This window comes from Chrysochloris asiatica, unplaced genomic scaffold (assembly GCF_000296735.1).
Source record: "Chrysochloris asiatica unplaced genomic scaffold, ChrAsi1.0 scaffold00277, whole genome shotgun sequence".
Taxonomy (NCBI): domain Eukaryota; kingdom Metazoa; phylum Chordata; class Mammalia; order Afrosoricida; family Chrysochloridae; genus Chrysochloris; species Chrysochloris asiatica.
The window spans coordinates 1,732,866-1,760,322 of NW_006408795.1; the positions used below are offsets into that span (position 1 = coordinate 1,732,866).

Consider the following 27,457-nt stretch of genomic DNA (forward strand, 5'->3'; position numbering starts at 1 on the left):
GACGTGGTGGTGGGGGTGTTTTCTGCTGCTCAGCGCCAACGCCTTTTGTTTTTCTGTGTGTCTTAAAGAAAATTCCCCAAACACCCGAACCCGGGGGATCTGACACTGGGCAGGCAGTCTTTGCCTTGTCTCTGGAGTGGATGGAGATTTGCGCTGGGTCTCACGGGAGGGAACAGAATAACAGAGGTTTCACTTTTATTACATTCATTTTAAGTCAGCTAGTAGCTCTGGTAGCGTAGTGGTTACGAATCGGGCTGCGAGCCGCAAGGTCAGCAGTTCGAAACTACCAGCGATTCCGCCGGAGAAAGATGAGGCGGTCTGCTCCCGTAAAGATTTACAGCCTCGGAAACCCTGTGTAGGGTCGTTATGAGTCGGAACCGACTCCACGGCACATAACAACAACAACAGTAGTAGATCTACGATGTGCAATGAATGAATGAATGGATAACTGGATGGATACGTTAGTCCTTTGCCTTAAAAACATGTTCTTCTGGCTGGCAGGGGAGAAGTCTTGTGTACAGTCTGTTGTTAAGTGTCCAGTCGGTTCTGACTAACAGCGATCCTATGCACAAAGAAGGCCCTGCACTGGCCTTCCTCAAATCGTTGCTATGTTTGAGCTCGTTCATTGTTGTAGCTATGAACAGTATAAGAAACAGAAAGTGCTGCCATTTTGAGAGTGTCAATTTAAAAATTAGTATTACTAATTTTGTAATATATGCATAAAATTTGATATTGTAGTGTTAATAGAGTTAATATGTATAGGACTCAAAGATAAGACTTGTGAGTATAGTGCAGGACCGGTAGTGTTTTGTTTTGTTGTGCAAAGGTTGACAGTTCAAACCCATCAGTTGCTTTCGGAAACGCTACAGGGTCGCTAGGAATCAGAACGGACTCAATGACACATAACTATCCCAATAATTGTTGCCATCTGACCAGTTATTTTCCCTATCACTCTATTCATATTGATGCAGGAGGTTTTTAAAATACGTTCTTTGAAAGCAAGACTGTGTTCCATCATTTTGCTGTTAATCTTTGGGTTGATGATTTTTAAGAAGGCATTATTAGCTTCTTAAAAGTGCCCAACCCAACCCAACCTACGGCTGTCAAGTCGATTCCTACCCATAGCGATTCTAACTGAGTCCTGTGGTTTAATGCACTGGACTGCAAAGTCTGTTTGAACCACAAGATCGGCGACTCAAACTCACCAGTCGCTCTTTGGAAACCCTATATAGGGTCGCTATGGGTCGGAACCGACTCGACGGCACTTAACAACAACAACATAGGCAGTGTAAGCTAGGATTGATTGAGAGAAACAGTAGGGAAGTACAGTGCCCACAATTATATGCCACAGGTGTGGGAGGAGGATGCTAGGGTTGGGTACCCTAAGGCACAATCTAACAAGGTCCCAGGTGACACAAGTGCTGCTGTCCTCCAAATGTGTTTTGAATAACAAGGTAGCTGTGGTGGTGGTTAACAGTGCGATTTATTGATGGAGGAATGATGGAGTCTTCAGAGTTTGGCAGCTGGATTCTTATAAACCTACTCTTTTGTTGAGCTAAGAAAAATGTGCCTGATAGATGCTAAAGAAGAAGAGAGGGTGAGCCTCTGAGTGCCTTTGGATTACCATGTGTTTAGTTGGAAACCTCATGAATAGTCATTGATAATAACATAATATTATATTGATAATATTCTCGGTAAGAAATGATAACTTTTCTATGTCAGTATTTTAGAAACTGTCTACTATGTTGTTGCCTTTGTTGTTAAGTGCCATTGAGTTGTTTCTGACCCATAGCGACCCTGTGTAAGGTTTAATAAGTTGGTGAGCTTGAACTGCCGAACTTTCAGTTCAAACGCCTTTGCAGTCTGGCGCATTAACCCACAGCACCACACCAGGAATCCACTGCCCACTATTTGTTGTTGTTAGGTGCCATCGAAGTGGTACCACCTCAGAGCAACCTTATGCACAACAGAACAAAACACTGCCCAGTCTTGGGCATGTTCTTACACTTTTTGGATATTATTGCCAAATTAAAGATTGGAGGGAAAGATATATGTACAAATGCAAGTTACAGTATGGTTTTGTTTTCCTCTAGGGTTACAAAATAAATGACATGTGAAAAACAGTTTTATCTGCCATGGAAAAGCGAGAGACATTTGTACAAGCTGTGTCTAAGGAGTATGTTGAAGACTTTTTGAAATTTGTTCAACTTCATGTAAGTTTTGTTTTAGCATTATTGTGATTTTGCTGATATAATGTTCTAGAAATTGTTGCTGTTTTTAGGTGCCATAAAGTTGGTTTTTGACTCATGGAGACCCATTGTGGAGAGTAAAACTGCCCATGGGGTTGTCTGGGTTGCTTTGTAAAGCCGATTGCCAGTGGAGCAGTTGGGCAGATTTGAATGGCCAACCTTTCAGCTAGCCAGCAAGAGATTAACAAGTACACCACCATATTATGGTCCCAAATAAATTATAGTCATAGCTCAGTGAATTGTAGGGATCAATGTTCTTTATTTAAGACAAAACAAAATCTCTTTATGATCTAATAGGCTTGCTGATGGGTATCTGCTTATGAATTGTGTTTTCTGTTTTCTCATTCTAAGGGTGCTAAATCATTTAATGCAATGTGACTATTTACTAAACAAATATTTATTGCTTGCTTGCTATGCTACCTATGGGTCACTGTGAGAAAGAATGATGATTTTTTGCCTTTAAGTTAATTTCATTGTTGTGTTGGATTCAAGTAAATAGGCAGTTATTAATACTGAGTAATAAATGCAAAGAATGGAAAGAGGTTCAGGGGGTAATAGGAGGGATGGTAAATCCAATCAATACTTTCCATCCAGTGAAAAGATATCAATGATACATCTAAAAGACAGATAAAAGCTATCCAGTCAAAGAGGAAAATATAGGATTGCTCTAGTCAAAGGGGATAACACTTACAGATAGATAAAACACTTTGTGTTTAAAGACTTGAAGAGATGTTTGGTAGAGTTGTTAAGTGCTGTTGAATTGGTTCCGACTCACAGCGACCCTGTATAGGGTTTCTGAGGAGCAGCTGGTGGGTTTGAAGTACTGACCTTGTGGTTAGCAGTCCAGTGCTAATCCTACAGTGCCACACCAAGACCCAGTAGGGGTAGAGTCAAAAATAGGAATGATAAACACCAGCGATATGACTAGGTGAAAGAGAGTGAGGGAGAGGGTCAAGGATGATCCTTAGGTTTCTGATTCATTAGTGTGATAGTGAAGGTTGGAGGAAGGTGAGGTTGAGGAGGATGGGTTCCAATTTGAAGTGGCAAATGACTCCTGGTGGGACATCCAAGGGGAGACGTCCAGTGGTAGGTGGTTGGGTGTTATTGAAGAAGAGGAAAGAGATCTGGGCTGGAGACAGAAATTTGGGATATACAATATACAGCCACGGGACTGTATGGGATCATTAGTGAGGTATATGAAGTATGAAAAGGGGCCTGGGATATGGTTCTGAGGAACCTCAACATATTTTTGCATTTGAGGCGTAAGACCCCATGCTTTAATTGTTCTGCTCAAGCAGTGTAAATTAAATTAGCGATTAAAAAAAATTTTTTTTGAGAGAATCCTAATAATAAATTTTTGGCTAGTACATATATGAAGTTATTTTTCTTAAGAGAGAAATAAGCTTATAGCATGATTTTGTAGTATAAAATAGTATATTATAAAGTTAAAATAACCAACACAAATTCACAGGCAATACCCGAACAAAAAAGGGCTTATACTTATTTAGACATTATAAATATCTGTTATATCACAAGTATTTGTTGTTGTTACAGGTCACTGAGTCATTTCCCACTTACAATGATCCTGTATTGGGTTTTCAAGGAGCTGGTAAGATAGAATCGCTGACCTTGAGGTTCAAACCGACCTTGAGGCCGAGTGCGTATCCTGAGATGCCAAACAAGGACTCCTATCAGTAGTATACATGACTCATATTAGCACTGCAACAAATACACATTTGAAAGTACAAGACTGTTCTTGTAAACTTGTTGGCTGCAGTGGAGTCGGCCCTAACTTTTGTGACCCTGTGCACAACAGAGCAAAACACAACCCAGCCCTGCACCGTTCTTCACAATCCTTATTAAACTTTTGAGTCCGTTGATCCTGCCACTGTGCCAGTCCATCTTGTTGGGAGGTCGTCTTCTTTTCACTGATCCTCCACTTTGCCTAGTATGATGTCCTTTTCCAGGGACTGGTCCTTCCTGACAATGGGTCTGAAGTATAAGAAATGAAGTCTTGCCTTCCTTGTTTCTAAGGAGCATTCTTCTGCCAACACAAATTTGTTTGTTCTTCTAGCAGTCCATGGTGCTTTTAATATTCTCCTCCAACACCATAACTCAAATGCAGCAATTCTGTGATCTTCCTTGTTTGCTGTCCAACTTTCATATGCATATGAAGCTATTGAAAATGCTGTGGCTTGGGTATCCAGGTACACTTTAGTCCTTAAACTGATTTCTTTACTCTTGAGGTCTTATGCAGCAAATTAGCCTAATGCATTGCATCACTTGATTTCTCAGCTGCTGCTTCCATGAGTGTTGATGGTTGATCTGAGCAAAATGAAGTCTTTTCTCCATTTATCTTGATGTGATTTATTGGTCCAGTGGTGAGGAGTGTTGTTTTCTTTACACTTTGGTGCATTCCATACCTAAAGCTGTGATGTTTGATTTTATCAGATTTTAAGTTCTCTTATCATCTGCATATTAAAGGTGTTAATGATTCTTCCTCAAATCCTGATGATGTCGCATTTTTTTCTTTATATAATGCATCTTCTCGGATTATTTGTTCAGCATGCAGATTGATTAAGTATGGTGAAAGAATACAACCCTGGAGCACACCTTTCCTAATTTTAAACCACTGAGTATCTCCATGTTCTGTTCAAACAGCTGCTTCTTGGTCTGTATGCAGCTTCCTCATGAGCTCAGTTAAGTGCTGCAGAATACTCATTCTCTTCCTTGTCCATAGTTTGTCATGATCCACACAATCAAAAGGCTTTGCGTGGTCAGTAAAACACAAGTAAACATCTTTCTGCTATTTTCTGCTTTCAGTCAAGATCCAGCTGACATTAGCAATGATATCCATTATTCCACATCCTCATCAGAATCCAGCTTGAACCTCTGGCAGTTCCCTGTCAATGTATTGTTTTAGATTGGTTTTTTTTTTTTAGTTTTTATTGTGAATTGTGTGGATTTACATGAAGAACATCAGTTTTGAATTCATCCTATCTTATTTATTTCATTGCAATGATTACAGTCCCCTTCATGCATCATCAAATAACCAAAGGCTACACCCCACAGGCCCTATCTCTCCCTGAGACCTGTGTCCCCAGACACTCCATCTGTCCACATCATCATCTCTATCTCCAAGCCTGGCATCACTTCCTCTCTGGGTAGGGTCAGGCTCTCCAGTCTTCTTAATTGATGGTCCCAGGGACCTCCGCTCCTGGACTGCAGAATCAATCACTCCCCTCCTTTTGTCAAAAAGCATCTACCTCTACATTTCCAGCCCTCACAGTCAGTCCTGATGGCAACTCTTCACTATTGTACCACAAGAATCTTATCCCCATTTCCTTTCTCCAGCACAGTCCCTCTTGTCTTTATAGCCCCCCCACCCCCATTTTGGGTAACCAGTGTCTAAGTAACCCATCCCTGTCAACCCTATGTACCGAAGGTGTGGGAGTGATCCTTGCTGTAAAGATTTTTTTCCTTTTTTGAGCTACTACATCCATAAGTATAGGTACAGTTCAACAAATTGAAGTGGGTTACTTTTTTTTCTCTTCCTTCTTCTATTTGAGTTCTGATCATCCAGCCATCGAAGCCAGGTGAAGTGGGTACTATCTGCAAGTATGGGTGTTGAGATCTTGTAAGCCAGTCACTTCCTGCCTTTATTGCTGAGGATGGTGGGGCTTTGTCTCACGTACTTTGTGGCACTGTGGGCTAATGTGTCAGACTGCAAAGTCGTTTGAACTACAGAGTTGGTGGCTCAAGCTCACCAACTGCTCCTTGGAAACCCTATACCGTGTTGCTATTCGTCGGAATTGACTTGATGGCACTTCACAACAACAACATAGCAGATGTCATCATGGAGTTGATTAAATGCCATCAGACCTCATGGAGGTTGACGAATGACATCAGAGCTGCCAAACCACAGAAAATCATGACCCAGCTAAGTTGACATAGAACCTTAACCACCACAGTAGTTATCAGTTTGACTCATTGTTTCTTACTTAAACAATTTTTTTCCCACTGGGTTATAATCCATTACCATCACTTTTTAGGTACTCACTTTGTACCACATTTGGCCACAGGGGCTCCTTTAAGCTAGCTTGTCTGCCCTTTTGATAATTAATAGCTTTATTTGTTGTGGTTAAGAGTAGGTGAGGCCATCTATGAGTGAGAGGAAGTGGTTGTTGGTTTATGGGTTTTAAGGACGGTTGCAAAGATTTGAAATAGTCTTATTGGCTAGTGGGAAGGAATGGTATCTCAGGAAGACTAGCAAGCTGGTAGTAAGAGCTCAACTGGAATTAGAGATCTATCTGGGATTGGTCTATAATTGTAAGCTGGTTATAACCCTAGTAATGGTTGGCATTTGAATTGATTTTAGAGTAGATTTTGCTAAGTGGGTAAAATTTTCAACTTCAAAAATTAGAATACCCGGGAAGAACAGCCAGAGGAGGATTTTGTTTTCCTTCTGACAGTTCGTGCACTTTCCCCCTTTATGTATGGACTTTGAGACCTACAGTCAAAGTCTTCAACATGTGACAAACTTAGCTTTTAAACAATTTTTCTTTTAATGTTGTTATAAAAAGAATTGTTTACTGTGCCATCTAGTCAGCTCTGACTCATAGCAACCTTGTGTATAATAGAGTGAGACATTGGCCAGTCCTGGACCAGCATCACAGTTGTTGCTAAATTTGCATTGAAATGTTAACATTTGATATTTTATTTTACAGAAAGATACCTCTGACCCTTTCAATCTAAATGAATTATTGGATGAATTATCAAGGAAACAGAAAGAAGAACTATGGGAAAGGCTCAAGAATTTATTAACGGATGTATTGTTAGAAAGCCCAGTGGATGGGTGGCAGGCAGTCGAAATCAAGAGTGAAGATGACATGGAAATAGAACGTGATTCAAAAACGGTATTATTAGCCTTTAAAAAAAAATACAATATTCCTCTGTTTCCTTTTTAAAGAAATAATTGTTTAGTGTGTTTAATTGAATTTTAAATTAAGATGAGACATTGGCAAAACTTTGAAATGAGAAGACAGGAATTTTAGAAATCTAGTCTGTTTATTGTGGTTTCACCTAATTTTCAATTCTATCATTAATCTACTCAATGTTAGGACAACTGTCTTATATGTGTTCAGTTTTCATATACTTTTCAGAATAAGCTAGAAATGTGGACTGATTGTTAGAATTTAGTAACTTCTAAATTTATCTTTAAAATTGAGTTTCATTTGGTGATTTTAATTCTCTGGTGCTTTGATTTTTTAAAATTTACAGATAAGGAAAAATATAGAAATCATTCATGCAGTAACATCTGTGATTATTACTTGTATATCTGTAATAAATGAAAATGAGAACTATGAAGCCTTATTAGAATGTGCTACCATATTAAATGGTAAGTTACCTTTGTGATAATGTGGCATTTTAAGAAATAGGCCATGTAAATGATACTTTGAAAAAGATGGCCACTTGTTTTCATGAGATTTGTTTAATGTGGGGGCGGACCTGGTATTAAGGCATAACGTTGTAATCAAGCTCCTTAATTTCAGCTGGGATAGGAGCCTGTGAATATTCTTTATGGACTATTATCCTGAATAATGTTTCAGCCGATGAAGATATGCATTACTGAGCAACTAACAGCTATGGTTTGTGGGTTTTTTAGGAATTTCTTATTTGACTTACTAGACTCATGATCAAGAACTACTTAAAGGAAAAAAATTCTTATGAATATCAGTGCTCCTGATACTACTGCCAGAGAGTTTCAGCAGAATGATTGTTGACTCCTAAGGAGTTTTTACTATGTGAAAATTTAAACTGTGGTACTTTTTGAGTTGTAACTAAACTATAAAACTGTGTTGTTATTAATTTTGGAGGAGTACTAGTTTGAATTAATGAGTATTTAATTGTAAAAGTTTATGTAAAAGTAATTTCATATTAAGTAATGATTTTTAAGAAAATCTCTTAAGTACAGTACCCTTATTGTGTACAACGTAAGTATAATTTCATGTGATAGGTTCTCTCATTAAGCTTTTCTTTGTCACTATCACTTTGGTTTATATTTCTGTTTATTATGTTATTTTAGCCTGAATTCTTGTACTGAAATATATTGTTAAAAACTCACCTGTAATCAGTATAAAAAGAGCTCACAAATACTTTATGAATGCCACTACCAGTTTGTTTATATAGTAATGAAAAAGTGATAAAATACGTAGTGAATTACAGTGTTGTAGTTACTACCAATTTAGGATCTTTTTATTGGGTAGTTATATCATGGAATTCAGGTATCTTTCGATTATTAATTTAATTATTAAGCTTTTCTGTTAATAAAAGCACTGCAGCTTTAGTACTTAGTGGTTACTTCTACAGTTTTTTACCTATGAGTCAAGACTTCAGGTCAGTGCATTGAGGGCTAGTTAGTTCATTGAGCTGATTTGGATCTGGTATTAGCAGTATTACTGTAGACACATCACTTAAATTTTCATGCTCTCAATTTCTGCCTTTCTAAAATTAGGGCTTTGGACAGTATGATATCTCTGAATCTTCCAGTTCTAGGATTCTGTGTTATTCTAGATCTATTTTATGTCAATAGTAAGATAATTTAAAAAATTAACATTATTTATATTCTGTAAATAATATATATAAATATTTAGCAAGTTAGATGGAAACTAATGTTAACTTGCTTAGCAAACCTTTATAATATATAATATATATATATAATGATATATAAAATTAAAATATTGTAAGCTATTGACTCTGAACTCACCAAAATTTGCTTTACTAATTGAAACATTACTTTCCTGTGTTTTAGGTATTTTGTATGCATTACCTGAATCTGAACGGAAACTTTGGAGTTCCATTCAGGATTTGTGTGTTGCTTGGTGGGAGAAAGGCCTGTCGTCCAAAGAAGATATGGGAAAAACTGCCTTTATCTTGTTACTAAGGAAGAGTCTTGAGAGTAAAACAGTATGCTTAGTTTTTAAATATACCTAAAAAGCTCATGTGTTTATCATTTAAGAATTCTTTGGTTGTAAGTAGCAGAGACCTTACTACTATAGCTTTATTGATTAGGGAACTTTTTTTTTTTTTAAACTATAAAACATTCAAAGGCAGGCAGGCAGGCAATCAAGGATTGATAAAAGTGGTTCCATGTTGTACTCAGCATCCCAGTCTTCTTTTTCTCCTACACTTAGTTTGGGATTTTTTTTGTCTGTTTGTTTGTTTTACCGTTCTGTCACTTCATGGTTACAGGATAGCTGCTCTACCTTCAACTTCTTGTTTGTAGTTCCAGACAGAGAGATAAATCAGGGGAGCAGTAGGGGACAAACCTCAGAAATTCTCAGCTTAGATACAGTAGACAGAACTGTGTCACAAGGCCACCTCTGTCTGCTGGAAAGTGGAGTTTTTAATGGGTTCTATGAGGGACTTTAAAGAGTTCATGGAAATTTTTCATATATTTTAGTTTCAGTTTTCTGTGAATTTTTTGCAGCCCCCTTGTAATGCCAGCCTTAAAAAAAGTTTTTTGTTTGTTTTGTTTTTAAAGTAGGGAAGAAGAGATTAGAAATTTGGGTAGGCAGCTAGTAGTAGTATCTGTTTTTATCATTGTGGATCCTCGAAGAAGCAGAAACCAAGATAGTATGTACAAGTCTGGTGAAGGATAAAGTGAGCGGAGCAGGAGTGAGCAGGAAGTGCCTTTAGACCACGATCCATGTCTGACACCTATGAGGAGAGAGGATTTAAGGAGGATTGGGTTAAATTGTCTCAGACTATAGCACACTTCTTAGAAAGTTTCTGCTAGGCTATGGGAGGTTCTTATAAGCCAGAATTCCCTACTACAGGGAGTCTTGCATTACACAGAAATAGACTGACACAAGTGTTTCCACCATGCTTGGTCACTGGGTAGCCTGCGTATGAACCTGGTGCTGGAACCAAAAGATGTCCTCATAGCAAGTTGTCTTGAAAGAGATCTGAGGGTTCATTTCAGTGGCCTCTCCCACTACCACAGTGTTTAAGGGCTGAGTTACTTTTAGCATATTTGAAGATTGGATGATTTAACTTGGAGTGTTTACATATGGTAATTTTTGGTGTGCAATTTAGAAATCAAGAAGAAAATAAGTTTTTGCTTTGAAGGATTTTGAGGGACGTTGATACATAGTAGAAGTGCTTACTAGAAAGCTCGTACCAGTTTTTGTATTTTTTTCCCATTATACCCGCTCTACGAAGCAGTGGGTTTTATAAGGAAAAACAAGCAAACAACCCCCCCGCCCCCAAATTTTTTAACCGCTCCTCGTGCTGGCCATGGGAATGATTAAGAAACTTATTTTGGTCAGTATTTATCCTTATATCAGCATTGATTTGTCTTTTAAAAATCCATTTTACTTGACAATTTCATTGAACTTTTGCATCATAATTTCTAATATTGCTCTGACATTGAAATCTTGTGCTGTTTTATATAGTAGCCACTGATGTGGAGCTGTGGGATAAGCACTCCACCACAAGGTTGGCAGTTCAAACTCACCAGCTACTTCTCATAAACCCTATAAAGGGTCACCATGAGTTGGAACCAACTTGATGGCCCGTAATAACAGCAACAGCAGCGGTAGCAGCAGCCATGTTTGGCTATTAAGGTTGCAATTAAATTTAAAGTATAAAAAAACCCCACTATAAATTCACTTCCTTAGTCACACTTCAATAGCCAAGTGTGGCTACTATACAGGACAGTGCATAGCAACTTTCATCATCACAGAAAGTTCTGGTAAATATTGCTCTCTGTCAACATTTCTGCTTACTTCTACCTATGTTTTTAAGAGCTGTTCTCTAGAGTTGTGACCTTTTGCAATTTAAAAAATCTGTTCATAAAAGTTTAAGTATCCTAACCTATAATTATGAATATGATATAAAATAGGAGCCCTTGTGGCTCTGTAGGATAAGCACTAGACTGCTAATCACAAGGTCAGTAATTCAACTCCACCAGTGGCTCTGGGAGAAAGATGAAGCTTTCTGATCCCGTAAAGATTTGCAGCCTCGGGCATCATAGATCAAGGTCAGCATGAGTTGGAATTGACTCAGTGGATATAAGTTTGATTTGGTTTTTGGTATGATATACAGTATTCTTATATTTAATTTGAAATGTGACCTTTCCATTAAAAAACAAAATTCTAAATAGTTTATTTTTGTTTTTGATGTCATTCCTAGGGTGCAGACATATGTAGGCTTTGGCGTATTCATGAAACTTTATATTGTTTTGATTTTGATATGGAGGAAAGTAGAGAAATTAAAGACATGCTTCTTGAATGCTTCATAAGTGTTAGTTACATCAAGAAAGAAGAGGTAAAGTGGTTCTTTTTTGATCTCTTTGAATTGCTTTTTAATAGGTGTTTTCCCTAAATTCATACGGTTTTTGTTTGTATTGTGTGCATTGTTTTAGTGGAAGAGTCAGTTTAACTATAAAGAATTATTATTATTATGTTTATGTCATTTGCCCATTATTCACTATACAGTCCCTAGCCAACCAGGTTAACAATTTAGTCTTAAATATGTGATTAAGCTTCTGGGTACAGAAAAGTTGCGTTCAAATCCCTGTTTATTCACTCAGTAGGTGGGTAACTTTGGGCAGACTAATTATTAAAACCAGAATCATCTCTTCTGTAAATGAGTATAACCGCAATTGTTATTTCACGGGAATCCTGTGAGAAACAAATGAGGTGATACATGCATACCTAAAACCATCCGCACATAATAAACACTCAGGAAATACTAGTAAGCTTAATCTTCTTCATAACTGGAAAAGAGACTGAATACATGGCTGCGCCCTAAGGGTTTTCAGGATTGTTAGAAAATTTGGGAAGAGTAGAGATGTCAGTACTGTATTCAAATGAATAAACTTTATATTGACTTATATGTAAGCATTTGGTGAATTACACTTGAATGTGTATACGTATATAATATAGACACATTTATATGTGTGCTAAAACTTCTCTTTTCAAGAAATTTGATGTACTGTTTTACATTTAAGATAGTTAAGCTTCAAATTTAAGAAAGACAGGTTGGGATGACATCCAGGACTTCATACATGAAGAAAACAAAAAGTTATTATTATGAAGACAAAAGAAAGTCAAGGCCAAAGTGAATGTCAGAAGAGACTCTGAAGCAAACATCGTCATAACTGGACTTTAAACATAGCAATTAAAAAAAGTTATTAAACATTTGAAGAATTGTTTGCTTAGTTACTTTGTTTTGATGTTACCTTAACATTATATCCTAATATATTATCTATAGGGAAGAAGATTTCTTAGTTCTCTCTTCAATTGGAATATAAACTTTATTAAAATGATCCATGGAACCATTAAAAACCAGTTACAGGGATTACAAAAGTAAGTATTAAAGATAATTCATATATTGTGCTATCTTAATCTGATTTTGAACGATTCCATTTGGCCTGATTTCCTATTTTTAAGTAGTTTTTTTTTTTTTTTTTAACCTGAATTTTATTTTGTTGTTGAGAACATACACAGCAAAACATACATCAATCAAACCCTTTCTTCATGGATCGTTCAGTGACCTCAATGACTTTCTGAGCTGTGAAACCATTCTCCCCCTCATTTCTCAGATGCTGCTCCTCCACTAACATAAACTCGCTACCCTAATCTTTCTAGTTGCTTCCGACAATTTGATTCCATTTTTTGCTTTTTCTAATTTATAACCTTTAAAAATGATCTCATATCTCTTATTTATTATGTAATGTATAACTGGATAGTTTTTGTTTCTTCTATAAGAAATCATTTCCTTCACTAACATCCACTTGAATTAAGATCTTGATTTGTGACATTCTTTTAATTAGTCAAGTTATTTTGCCAGTTAAGTCTCAACCTTATTCATAATCTTTATAAAGACAATGGTACTGGTATTTCTTATAATATTTCACATGTAATATATCTTTTTAAATTTAATATGCACTAATTTATATGATTTGGTGGCTGGAACTGTATAGATTAAAAAAATAAGAATATAGAAATGTGTATTCTAGTGTTAGCAATGTAAGCTCTGTGAATATCAAAATAGTCATACCTAACGTAACAAGTGTTTGTTATATGGTAGATACAATGATAAATTCTTAATCTGTATTTAAAAATTTCTTCCTCACAACCATCTTGAGGTTAGCTTCTGTTCTTAACTTTCCCAATGCCAGATGTGTGTATAAGTATCAAGATGGTTTATGATTCTGGATCTCTGTAGTCATGTTGAATTACTGTATTTTTAAAATTCTATGATTCTGAACAGAGTCACCTTTGGGATTTTAGGGTTCTCTATACCTGGGGGAATCAGTAACATGTAAAACCCAAAAGGACTTCAACTCTAAAAATGTAGTATTTAAGAAATAATTGTTTTTATTGGGTCTGGACTATATTCTCAAAGTTTCACAGAAAATAGTAAAATTTCTGATAAAACCCTGACTAAGGAGAAAGGAAGCAGTTTATCATTCTAATCCACCTTCTCAACTTTTTTCCCCCCTGGTAGCTACAACATATCTTTTCAAACCACTGCTATAAACTGGAGTCTTTTTCCCTTGGATCAGGGAGGAACTGAAATAATATACATTAAAAGTATAATTTTTTGAAGTTACATTAAAAATATTTTGATTTTCTTTTTTTGGGTTATAGATCTTTGATGATGTACATTGCAGAAATCTATTTCAGAGCTTGGAAAAAGTCTTCAGGGAAAATATTGGAGGTATTTGCTCTTAATTTTATTAAATGTTAGCACTTACTTTTATTGTATTCTAGTTAGTAGATAAGTTGGAATCGATTCAACAGCAATGGACTACAACAATAATTAACTAAATAAATTGCTTCCTGTTTTCATCAAGTTGATTCTGACTCAGAATGACCCTAGAAGACAAAGAAGAACTGCTTGATAGGATTGCCAAGACTCCTCTTTACAAAGCAGACTCCCACATGTTTCTCCAACAGAGCAGCCAATGGGTTCAAACTGTTGACCTCTTCGTTAGCAGCTAAGCGCTTAGCCACTGTGCCACTAGGGCGCCTAAAATAAGTGAAGTGGCTTGGAACCCAAGTTAGTGATGCTTTCTGTCAAAGTAAACACAAAAAATAAAAATCTATATGATAGAACTGTAATACAGGCAGTCCCAATGTTATAAATGAGAGCCGTTCCTAACTACTTTTACGGGGAATTGCATATGGTTACGTTGTTGTTGTTGTTGTTATGTGTCGTGGAGTCGGTTCCGACTTATAGCGACCCTGTACAGGGTTTCCGAGGCTGTAAATCTTTACGGGAGCAGAACGCCTCATCTTTCTCCCGTGGAGCAGCTGGTAGTTTCGAATTGCTGACCTTACGGTTCACAGCCCGATTCTTAACTACTACGCTACCAGAGCCCCCAGAAAAAAGCTTGTCAGTGCTTTTTTTTTTTTTTAAACCAGGATCCATTAAATAATCCACATGACACTTGCTTCAAGTCTATAATATTAGCACCTTCTTTCTCCTATTTCTCCATCTCTCTTTCATCCTTTCCTTTGTATTTTTTTGTTGTCGTAACTTTTAAACTGACTAAACACAAAATGCAACTTTGAAGACACTTGCAGTCAATTTTATGAAAATAATTAATAATAACACCACATTGAGAAAATATATTAGAAAAAAATACCCTGGCATGATTTTAGAGGCAACTATGGCTAAGAAGCTGATTAAATAACTGGAACAGCAACAGAATCCCTACGATGTATGTGGTAGAATATTTCTATAATATACTTTCCCTATTTTATTTTGGTAATTTCTTTTATGTGTGTTGCTTGAAATTTACACCACAAAGATTTGACCAAATCACCAGTTTGCACATGCACTCTCCAGAGGCATGATCACATTCTTCAAATTGCACTCAAATTTGCACCTTCCCAATCCAAATCATACCTCCACCATTAACATGAAGTCACTGCACGTGAGGTTTCTCCTTTAACCCTTTGGTTTGCTATCTGTTGTCAGTCTGATCTCACACAGACGGTTCCTCAGAAGAACACGGAGGCAGACATTTTTTATCAAACTAAACTTTTACTGGGTTTGAAGAAGACCTTAGTGGAAATTTTTAGTTGAAGATTTGAAGATTAACTCAGGGCAGGGGTTTCAGGGCTTTACTCAGCCTCCAAGGTGCTATAAAGTCTGGATTTCATGAGAGTTTGAAATTCGATTCTGTAGCCCTCCACCCACCCCAAATCAGGATTCTTATATAGAATCTCTTTTTTTAAATGTGATTTTATTTTACATATATATATATAATTTAAATTTCATTAATAAGAATATATATAACATTTGTTGTTAGGTGCCAACAAGTTGGTACTGACTTCTGGCGACCCTATGCACAACAGAATAAAACACTGCCTGGTCGTGCTCCAACCTCAAAGTCGTTGCTATGTTTAATTCCATTACTACTGTTACTGTGCCAATCCATCTCATTGGGGTCTTCCTCTTTTTCTCTCAGCCTCAACTTTACCAAACACGATATCTTTCTCCAGGGACTGGTCCCTCCTGATAATATGTCCAAAGTGTGAAAGACGAAGTCTGGCCATCCTGGCTTCCAAAGACCACTCTGGTTGTACTTCTTCCAATACACATTGGTTTGTTCTTTTGGCAGTCCATGGTGGTGGTGGCAGTTATGTGCTTTGGAGTTGGTTCTGACTCATAGTGACCCTGTACAGGGTTTCCAAGGCTGGAAATCTTTATGGGAGCAGATAACCTCATCTTTCTCCCACGGAACAGTTGGTAGTTTCGAACTGCTGACCTTAAGGTTTGCAACCCGATTTGTAACCACTATGCTACCAGAGCTCCTTACATAGTACTTTTAATATTCTTCTCTAACACTATAACTCAAATGCATTAACTCTATGGTCTTGCTTATTCACTGTCCAACTTTCACAAACATATGAAGCTATTTCCCATGCATATGAGGTTATATAACAGATCATACTCATATTTAACAGTTTCTATATGTATAATTCAGTGACATTGATTTTGTTCTTAAAATTGTGCAACCATTCTTTCTCTCCTTTTCTGAACTGTCCCTCTTCCATTAACTTGAACTCACTGCCTGCTTTGTGTCCTGCATGATCTTTTGGGTTGCTGTTATCAGTTTGATCCCATATAGATAGACCTTAGGAAGACCATGTTCTGACTCTGACACCAGAAGAATAATAGATGGTGCCTGAATACCACTGCCAACTGCTCTGAAAGGGATAACACTAGAAGGTCCTGGAAAGAATGGAAGAAAATGTGGAACAAAACTCAAAATTATGAGAATAGACGAGACTTAACTATTCAGAGAGACTGGAAGAACCCGAGACTAGGGCCCATCAGGTCTGGAGTGGAACTCACCCTTGTGGCCCAATTTTCAGCTCAGCAGCAGATAGGTATATAGGGGGAATAACAGCACTAGTTAGGTATGCTCACCATGGAATGATCAACCATTCAAAATCAAAAGGGCAACATTGACCTTAGGACAAAGTTGAGAAGGGATGGGAAAGAGGGTGGAATGGAAATAGGAACCACAGGGAGGAAGTTGGATAGCTGTTGTTACATGGGGATTGCAGTCATTGAAATGAAACAAGGTACATGATTTGTTGAATGTAAAATTGGTGATTTGTTCTGTCAACCTTCACTCAATTCACAATAAAATAAAAAATATATGTAAATGAACACAATGCTCAAGGAAGACATTCCTTACAAGTTAAAGGTGGTTATTTTTTAAGGCTTAAAGTTTATTTGTGTGCATTAGAACCAGGGGCTTATCTAGCCTCAATGGATACAGAAAGTCTAGCTTGCTTATATGTGAGTTTGAAATTCTGGTTTACGTTTTCTCCTTTTTGATCAGGATTCTTCTATGGAATCTTTGGTCAAAACATTCAGTAATGGTAGCCAGGTAGCATCCTGGTCTTCTGGGCTCATGGCGAAGGAGACCATTGTTTCTGGAGACAGTCACTCTGTCCACTTTCTCCTCCTCTTCTGACTCTCCTCCTTTGCTCCTTCGGGCAAACATAGACCACTAGTTGTGCTTTGGATGAATGTTTGCAGGTGTTTAAGACCCCAGGCACTATGCAGCAAACTAGAAGGTAGAACAGAAGCACTACACAAGATAATCAGGCCAATGAACTGGGACATCCCATAAAACCATGGCCCTAAACCCCTAAATCCAGAAACCAAATCCTTGCAGTGCTTGACTCCCCACTATCAGCAGCTGCTCTACTTTTGTTGTTGTTACAACAAAACACATACAGTTCAGCCCTCTTCAGGTGTACTTAGTTACAGGAGTCACATCAATTGACTGTGCAATTCTTTTTACTTTTCGTAAACCTTGGTCAATGATACGCTGAAGAAACCAGGTCAGTTGTCCTACAGACTGAAGTATATTTTGGTAGTTGGCACTAAAGGTTTGGATTCAACTTTTTTGACAACAGATGCTTCATAGATAGTGCTGTGTCTTTCATAGTTCATCACATCATAGGGCAAGTATATCTGCTTGTCCCAAAGATACTGGATCGGTATCTATCATTGCTGGGAAACCCTGTTGTGTGTCTGTAACAGCAGGGGTGGGAGAGATAGACTAAATGGTCTGTTGGAGTTCTTGGCTGCTGTTGAAGACTTGGCTTTTCTGTAGTCATTCCATTTGGTATAAGAGATGAATTGAGCTGCTAACAACTTCTTACCTGCTGTGTTGTTCAGTAGTACTCTTGAAAGATCTTACTTAAGTTTGGCAGCTCAGCTTGCACCTTAGAAGTAGCTCAGTTTTCAGCATGAAGAGACTCTTAGAGCAGATCTGATCTCCTGAAGGTTATCCTGGTCAGGGATGACTGAGAAGAGGCCCCGTTTCACGACTCAATGTGTAGCTCCATTTGTCAAGGTGGGAACCAGCCTTTAGTGGTCAGTGGAAGCTTGCCCTGCTATTTAGCACAATTTTTAAATTTAGTCAAATAAGCTAAAGAAGCAGCCAAGCAGTCTCTGTGGTATATGGAAGCTGTGGGAAATCCGAGAGATATGAAGTTAAAATTAGAAACATGATAAAAGATCCAGGTTTCTTTTCCTCATGAAATACATCATCAAAACATCAAGTGTTATATTTGTATTCAGAATGCTGTACTGTCATGTCACACGTGTGTACACACAGATTATGTGTTTCATATTACATTTATTATTACAGACAATTGAGAATAGCTGCATTCAGGATTTCATGTATCATGGAATCAATCTTCAAAGAAAGTCTCCGGTGCACTCAAAAGTACGGGAGGTAAGAGGCATATTTTAAGATTATCAATTTTATATTTTCAAATGATATATTTGCTTTTGAATAGTTATTTTGGTTCAGTTTAGAGCTAAGTTAAACTTTCACAAACAGTCAAAGGGATTTCTAAGAATCCTGATATTTGATATCTGGCAATGTTGTTACTGCTTCAAGACTTTAATGAGAAAAAATTGTATATTACTGTTAAACACTCAGAACTTTTATTTGAAAAACATTTAATTAAATTTCTTTGACGTGAAAATTTCCTGAATCATCAATAACTGCCACAGCCACATTTTTTAGAGGGCATTTGAGATTAATTCTCCTATTGGTATTCTGCAGACCAAATGAAATACTTGTTTTAATGGTTTCTCATGATGAGATTGATATCTCAGATTTTACATATGTGTTTTATCATTACATTTATAATTGAGCCAACTAAATAGGGCTTTATTATCAGTGTCATTATTTCACTGGTAGGTGTTTGATTGATTATATAATGAACCTGGCAGAAGAATTGGAAAATTTGATTTGTGCATGTGGTAACATTAAGCAGCACAGGCTAATGCCTGATTTTCCTTGTAGTTTTGGCGGCCAAAGACTATGTCTTTGCTTTTTTCTGTATAGTGAAATTGCTATTATTTACAAATGCAAATATCATTATATTTTTAGTGGATTATGAAACCTTTCTTTACATTATTAGTGATTCAGTTAAAATTACCCCCCAGGATTAAAAACCCAGAGATTTATCTAGACCACTGAGTTTTCTAGAGGGCTTTAAAAAATATGATGCCATGTACTTAGGATAAAAAGATGAATGTGGAACTCCACTATTTTAAAGAAGAAATAGAATATATCGGTGTTCTTTAACATATAATACAAATTATGTCTTCAGTGGATTGTGTCCTTTATTTATCGTATGACTTTATTACGTTTTTTGATTAGTTTGGGCTATTTTTTCACATTTATGCTTTTGTATCTCCAATTCTACATGAAAATAAAGAATAACAACATGTTAAACTATACAAAAAAATGTTGCCATAGTTGCTTCACCCTGGTACCAAATAATTAGGGTCTTTTCCCCTTATCTGATTTTCTGCTGCGGTAGTCTTATTAAGATATTACATAAACGTAACTTTGGTAAGTTTGTGGGAGAATGCACTAAGTGTTAAAAGGAAGAATGTTAGATTGTGAAATGGATTACTTGGCTCTAAAAACTATGGCTTCTTCCTCAAATCCTTTTTATTTGCCATTCAGGTCTTGAGTTATTTTCACCATCAAAAGAATGTGCGACAGGGAGTAGAAGAAATGCTTTATAGATTATATAAACCCATTCTTTGGAGAGGATTAAAGGTACATGCTTAAAAGAGTATATAATTCATGTTTAAAATATACTAATCATGGTTTGGTCTTTGGTATACTGCAATTCAAAATCATATTAAAGCAATAAAAATAATATTACAGAATGTCTTAGGTATATCTTCTTTTATTAAAAATATTTTTTTATTCCATTTATCAGGAAATGGGGAATTACTTTCATATCAACTTCAAAAGTTAAATTTTTGAAGTTAAGTATGTCAGTGAAGGGGCATATTAGCATGCATGAAAACCAATGCTACCTATAGGTAATCTGAAGAGCTTGACTGGGCTATGGCTAGACCACATGAGCAGATAATCTGTAGTTTGTATACATCCTAGTTGTGTTGGTAACTGGGGAACAGAGTGACAAAAAGTACTCTTAATGAATGTCAGAATTAACACATGAGTATTTTTCCATGTAAATAATCCTGGTGTCAGTAATTAGGATATGATGGTAAATGTTTCATTGTGACATGAGATGGGATTTGAAGTGCAGTATCTGTTTTTTTTTCCTTCTAATTTCTATTGACATTAAACTGAGTTTGGTATAACTTGAGGTCTCAGTGTGGTCAATTTAAATGCTATAATTGTCTTTAAAAAATTGTCTTTTGAACTTTGTAAATAAGACTACACTGAGATAATAGAAATATGTTATGAGGAATACTAGAGTGCAGGCTTCAGTTGTTCTTTGTTTGGAATCTGATAATACTCTTTGTATTGTTATAGGCCAGAAACTCTGAAGTTCGATCAAACGCTGCATTGTTGTTTGTTGAAGCATTCCCTATCAGGGATCCAAACTTTAATACTATTGAAATGGATAGTGAAATCCAGAAGCAGTTTGAAGAATTATATGTATGTATCTCATGTGATTGAACTCTTAAAAACTTCGCCTTGATTCAGGTGTACTTACTGCTTGCTTGTTAGACCCAGATCAATTCTGCGTCTATGGCTGAACTCAGACTTGGCTCCTTAAATGAAATGCCTTTCTAGATATTGACCGTTCCCCAAAGAAATAGCCATTCTGTTCCTCGGTGCTTTCTGCAATAATGTGAATCCATGGTGTTCTTTTTTCTTCTTAATTTATTTTTTTCTCCTTGAAGCCATTAAAAACAAAAATTTTAGTAAATGTGTGTTTTTTTTTTTTTAAATGCCATCTCAACATTACTTTGGGGGCATTTAAATATTTGTTATGTATAGTTTGATTCATTTTTATTTATCTCTCCAGAAAAGAAGTAAGATAAAGTAGTGATTAAAAACACATGCTTTGGGGTCAGATATCCTAGATTTGAATTTCATGAAGGCAGCTGTGTTGGAGGAGACTATTGAAAGTACCATGGACTGCCAAAAGAACCAACAGATCTGTGTTGGAAGAAGTGCAGCCACAGTGCTCCTTGGAAACCAGGATGGCCAAACTTCGTCTCTCATACTTCAGACATATTGTCAGGAGGGACCAGTTGCTGGAGAAGGATATCAAGTTTGGTAGGGTAGAGGGTCAGTGAAAAAGAGAAAGACCCCCAGCGAGATGGATTGACAACGTGGCAGCATCAGTGGGCTCAAGCATGGCAACAACTGTGAGGTTGGCCCAGGATCGGGCACTGTTTTGTTCTGCTGTGCATAAGGTCACTATGACTCAGTACCGACTTGATGGCACCTAACAACAACAACAACTATGAGTTGAAATTGACTTGATAGGCATTTAGTTTGTTTTTTCTCTCGCTTAATGGCTATGTAATTCCATCTTTGTCTTTACTTCTGTGTTACTTAGCTTTTCTGTGTCATTTGTTTCGTTGTCTATCAAATGAATATTGTGACATTGCCTAGCATAGGTTGGATGGAGTAAGTGAACAAAAGCTAGTTATATTTTTCACATGAGATCCTAGGACATTGTTGTTAGTTGCTGTTGAGTGAGTTTTGACTCATGATGACCCCGTGTGTGCACAGTAGAACTGTTCTGTAGGATTTTCAAGGCTGTGAGTGACCTTTTGGAGGCATATTGCCCGGCTTGTCTTCCAAGGCACCCCTGGGTGGTTTCACATCACAAGCCTTTCATTTAGTAGTCTGGTACTACGAGGACTTCCTTTGGATATTGTAATTATGTTACTTGATGATGTTAGTCAATTCTGACTCATAGTGGACTACTCATAATACCCATAGAGTTTCTTAGGCTGTAATCTTTATGAGCACAGATGACCAGTTTTCATTCCCAGTGGAGCTGCTGTGTAGGTTTGAACTGCCAACCTTTCAGTTAATAGCTAAGCACTTAACGTTAAGCTCCTTCATCTTGATGGAGTGCTGTAGGATAAGCACTGTACTTCAAACTATAGGGTCAGCAGTTCAGACCCACCAGATGCTCTTTGGAAACACTATACAGGATCGCTATGAGTCGGAACCAACTCGACATCACTTAACAACAGCAACAACAGAGGACATTGGGATATACATAATATCTCAAATTTACTATAAAATCATAGAAATATTATTTGTTAAAAATATTACAATGTGAGCTTACTGTTTCTTGACATATCCTTCAGGTAGGAGCATATAATGCTGGAGGGGTTTCTCCATTTCTCTAACCCTTCCTTGAAGAATTATGTGCTTTTCGATTTACATAACAACAAAATGGTAATTTTGGCATCCTCAAAGAAGTCAAATCATGTTGCTTTAAATATTCTTTTGAGTTTGGGATCAAATAGAAGTGTGAAGGGGCAAGATGAAGCCTGTAGGGCAGATGGGGTAAGATTTCCCTGTGAAATTCTCATGGGACAGTCCTTGCTATCCTTGAAGAATGAGCATGTGCATTGTTGTGATGGGAAAAAAATCCTCAGTTCAACTTACTTGGGCTTTTTCTCACCAATGCAGTTTTCCATTTTCTTAAAACTTCTTCCTAATAAAGTCCCATGATAATTTTGTGCCCTTCAAGAAAATCTATTAAGACTACCCCTAATCTTCGTAACCTTTTGAGCTGACCTCTCAGATCACCTCAGAAGTCATTGTTTTTAGTGCACGGTTCTTTTTGAAGGCACCTTAATGAGACTAAGACAAGTGTATACATTCACCAATTGACGAGACATGTTAGAGCACACACTATTTAGAATAAACCCATGCATCTGTGAACAGAAACCCTAGGAGTGATACTTTTTGATTTCCCTTTTTATTTCCCAGGGCTATCTTGACTCTTTTCTTCTAGCTGCAGAGTGCTAGCCTTTCATTATTTCTGTATTGATAATTCCAGATTAGCATTTAGAGGGTTTCGAACACAAATTAATCAGTGATTATTATGTACTGTTCTAGTTAGCAGAATAATAGGAAAAGGTAGTAAAAACCACTATGATAATGATTACTAATGGCATTCCTGGAGTCCTGGTGTGGCACTGTAGGATAAGCACTGCACAGTACGGTCAGTTTGGTTCAAACCCACCAGCCACTCCTTGGAAAACCTATGCAGGGTTGCTATGAGTCTAAGCCAACTCGATAGCACTTAATAACAATCGCAGCGCATTCCTTACAGTACTGTTTGTTTTCTGACTTATGAATAGCTTTAAGCACATGTTGTTGTCCAATGCCATCGAGTCGGTTCCCACTCATGGTGATGGTGATGGTGGTGGTGGTTGTTGTTGGTGGTGGTGGGTGGTGGTGGTGGGTGGTGATGGTGGTGGTGGTGGTTGTTGTTGGTGGTTATGTGCCCTGCAGTTGGTTCTGACTCATACTGACTCTGTATAGGGTTTCCAAGGCTGTAAATCTTTACAGGAGCAGAAAGCCTCATCTTTCTCCCGTGGAACAGCTGGTAGTTTCGAACTGCTGATCTTAGGGTTCGCAGCCCTATTCGTAACTACTATGCTACCAGAGCTCCTTTAGCAACCCAATATAGGGTTTCCAAGGAACAGCTGAACCACTGTCCTTGCAGATCAAATGACTTTGCAGTTCAGTCCATTAACCCACTGCACCACACCAAGACTTTTTAAGCATATCGGAAGTTGAAATAAAGTTCAATGAGTATCTGTATATCTACCATATTAAAAAGGAGTCCTGGTGTGCTGTTACAGGTTAAGCACTGGAACCACAAGGTCAGCAGTTCAAAATCATCAGATGTACCTTGGAAACCCTATACAGGTTCACTGTGAGTCGGAACCAACTTGATGGCACTTAACAACATACATGTAGATAAGGCAAACATGGCAAAAAGTGAGGGTTCATTTTATGTGGTTGTTAATAAATGTTGTTGAGTGCGTTCTGACTCATAGCAGTCCTGTATAGGGTTTCTGAGGGGTGGCTGATGGGTTTGAACTACTAACCTTGTGGTTAGCAGGAATCCACATGTATGTTTACCTATAATTCCTTTTGTTGAACAGGGCCAAGTGTATGGAGGATATGTTGGATCAACTGAAATTAGATTTCCTTAGCTTCTAGTGAAAAATTAGCCGAAGTTAGACTTTTCAGCACAGGTGTTCTATACTGTAAACCAATTTTTTTGTGTTTTTGCCTGAAACATTTAAACATGTCCATTCAGATTCATTGCAGGAATATGTGCTGTCAGATTTCCCACCATTCTCGCCATTTCCTATTACTCTCAGATAAAAATTGCTTTTATTAAAATAAATTAAAATTGTATTACTCCTTTATGGTAAATTCTTAGCCCTCTAAGGAATTTATATCTGCCACTTGTGCTCTAAGTATATATGAGAAGGAAATTATGAATGTCTTGCTGGGTAAATAAGGAAACTAGTGTAGTATAGTGAATAAGTCCATGGAGGGAGAATTTTGTTTTGATTTCCATTTCTGCCACTTAATATGTGTGGTTTTTACTAATTCTCTTTAACACTATTCTGTAAAAACGGAGCAGTAATATTCTTCTCTATTTTTAACAGTTTATATTTGTCTAAGATTGTTATAGAGTCTTGGCGTGGCGCTGTGGGTTAATACTCTGGACTGCAAGTTCACTTTGAACTACAAGGTTGGCAGTTCAAGCTCATCAGCCGCTCCTGGGAAACCCTATACAGGGTTGTTGTGAGTCGGAACTGACTTGATGGCACTTAACAACAAAAACAACAGGATTGTTATAAGATTTACATGTAAAATTATACATAAAACATGTAGTGCAGTTTCTGGTGCTTAAATGGTGGTATTGTTAAGTGCCGTCGAGTCAGTTCTGATTCATTGGGACCCTGTATAGGAACTTTGTGGAGCAGTTGGTGGATTTGAACTGTGGACCTTATGGTTAGCAGCGCAGTGCATATCCTACAATGCCATGGTAGTGGTTTTATTGCCCTTGATGGTGGTGGTGGTGGTGGCAGTGGTAGTGTGCTGAGGAGTCATTACTGGTTGTTGTTGTTGTTGTTATGTGCCGTGCAGTCAGTTCTGACCCATAGCGATCCTATACAGGGTTTCCGAGGCTGTAAGTCTTTACGGGAGCAAAAAGCTTCATCTGTCTCCCATGGAACAGCTGGTAGTTTCGAACTGCTGACCTGGTGAGATTAGCAACCTGATTCGTAACTGCTACGCTACCAGAACTCCTTTACTAACTGATAGTGACCCTGAATAGGGTTTCTGAGGCTATAAATCTTTACTGGAGCAGAAAGCTTCATCTTTCTCCCGTGGAGCTACTGGTAGGCTCAAACCACTGCCTTGTGGTTATTAAGATATATAAAGTCTTATAATATCATACTATATTAGAAATATGGTAGTAAGTCTTGGGTATTGTGTATTAACTGAATTGAGTATCCGGAGAGATGAGCTTAGTGTTAGTTAATTTACAACATGAAAGTTGTGTAGGGATGTGTCACAGTTCTCTTTGAAATGTAGGTGACAGTCATTTGCTTGATATCTTGGATAGGATCTCATTAGAATACTGACTGATGAGTAAAGTGTTTCTTGATCTCTCTTCAATACTTAGTTTTCTGTTCCATTAACATCTTTTTAAGTTATATTATTTCTAAATTAAAGAAGTCTAAGGGAAGAAAAAACGAAGTGCTGAAATCCATTAAATATGTCTTCTGAAGAAGAAAAATTAGATTCGAAATCATTTTTCTGAAGTTTAAAATATAGATTGTAGAAAGCATTGATGTTATGGTTGCTTTAAAAAAAATTATATATATCTTAGTGGTAGTAGATTTATATTTTTAAGTAGTAAAACCTTAGTCAACAGTCTTATAAACAAGAAACATTACTGGCTAAAAAGATTTTTTTCAATTCTGTTTTTAAAATTTAATGCTAAAACAAAGTTTCAACACTGTTTAGTATGAAAATATAATAGGGAAAGTCTTGTGTGTCAGCAACATACCCTATAAAAACCCTGAATTAGTTTTGGGAATAGAATGAACATACCATGGGGAGATGATTATAGCTGGTAAATGTGAACTCACGGTGTTACCACAGTCCTGTTTTTCTGCAGTATATCCTGGAGTCATTTGGGAGGTATCGCTGAGTTTTAGAATTTCAAAATGGTCTTTTTCTTATCCTTCATACTCAATTGGTAGTATAGAGTTTTGTTTTTAAAAACTTTTTTTCTAGACTTGTAAAGATGACTTTACTCTGCCAATCTGGTATCAGGGGTTTCTGGAACTTTTAGGGTGTTTATCTTTTGATTCCTTCCCAACCCCTTACCTCCCCCCATCTTTGTCTGGTGTACATGAATCCAGTCTGTTAGTGTCAATCTTTAAGCTAAAGAACTTTTCTTAATGTTTTTATTTTCTTCTTTCCCTTGCTGGTTCTTTTAGAGGTTTTCTTCATAATTTATTTTCTTTCCAATAAAATCTTTCTTTCCTATCTTTTTAAAAAGAGACAGTGTAATGTAATAGTTGAGAAGTAGGGGGTTGGAAAACTTTTCTGTAAAGGGCCAGATAATGTATCTTTGCAGTTTTGTCACAACGATTCAACTCTGCCATTGTTGGATAAAAACAGCCATAAATACATATATGCATACATGTATAAGTTATTAAGTTTGTGAATCCCCCAAATGCTATTGTAAAGCAACTATGGTAAAAGCAGAACTAATTTAAGATATTTAAGCTCTTCCCCCCTTCCTGTTTCTAGAGCCTCTTAGAAGATCCTTATCCAATGGTCCGTTCCACAGGGATCCTTGGTGTTTGTAAAATAACTTCCAAATACTGGGAAATGATGCCTCCAACCATTCTTATTGATCTTCTAAAGAAAGTAACTGGGGAACTAGCTTTTGATGCAAGCTCGGCTGAAGTTCGGTGTTCTGTTTTTAAGGTAAGATTTAAAAATTTTATGTGGACAATATTTAATCATCATAGAATTGCTAGAAAATACAGAGAAGAAAAAACTGTTTAAAACAAATATCTACCACAATTTTACCATGTAGCTATACCCCTATTGTTTTTTTGTTGTGGATCCAAAATAAGATTTTTACAAAGCAAATTAGAAGTGTTTTCTACGAAAAAGGTTTACTCAAGCAGTATTTGTTGTAGTATACACACACAAGAGCTGCCTCTTGCCCCCAGTATTTTTTTTTTTTAATCTTTTATTGTGAATTATGTGATAGTTTACATGGGAGAACATTAGTTTTACATTCATTCTATTGTATATCTATTCATTGCCATGGTTACAATCC

The 27,457-nt window shown here is 37.0% G+C and overlaps 1 protein-coding gene across 1 annotated transcript in view; it reads left to right on the top strand.

Moving 5' to 3' along the window:
* Positions 1-2,135: 2,135 nt before the first annotated feature.
* The window catches only part of NCAPG2 (non-SMC condensin II complex, subunit G2), a 98,060-nt gene continuing 72,738 nt past the window's right edge, over positions 2,136-27,457 (top strand). Inside the window, exons 1-11 of the mRNA XM_006874430.1 lie at positions 2,136-2,213; positions 6,977-7,165; positions 7,530-7,647; positions 9,061-9,215; positions 11,445-11,579; positions 12,528-12,622; positions 13,910-13,979; positions 18,448-18,534; positions 19,786-19,881; positions 20,614-20,739; positions 26,917-27,096. Coding sequence (XP_006874492.1) covers positions 2,136-2,213; positions 6,977-7,165; positions 7,530-7,647; positions 9,061-9,215; positions 11,445-11,579; positions 12,528-12,622; positions 13,910-13,979; positions 18,448-18,534; positions 19,786-19,881; positions 20,614-20,739; positions 26,917-27,096 — 1,329 coding nt within the window. The remainder of the gene's footprint in view (positions 2,214-6,976; positions 7,166-7,529; positions 7,648-9,060; positions 9,216-11,444; positions 11,580-12,527; positions 12,623-13,909; positions 13,980-18,447; positions 18,535-19,785; positions 19,882-20,613; positions 20,740-26,916; positions 27,097-27,457) is intronic.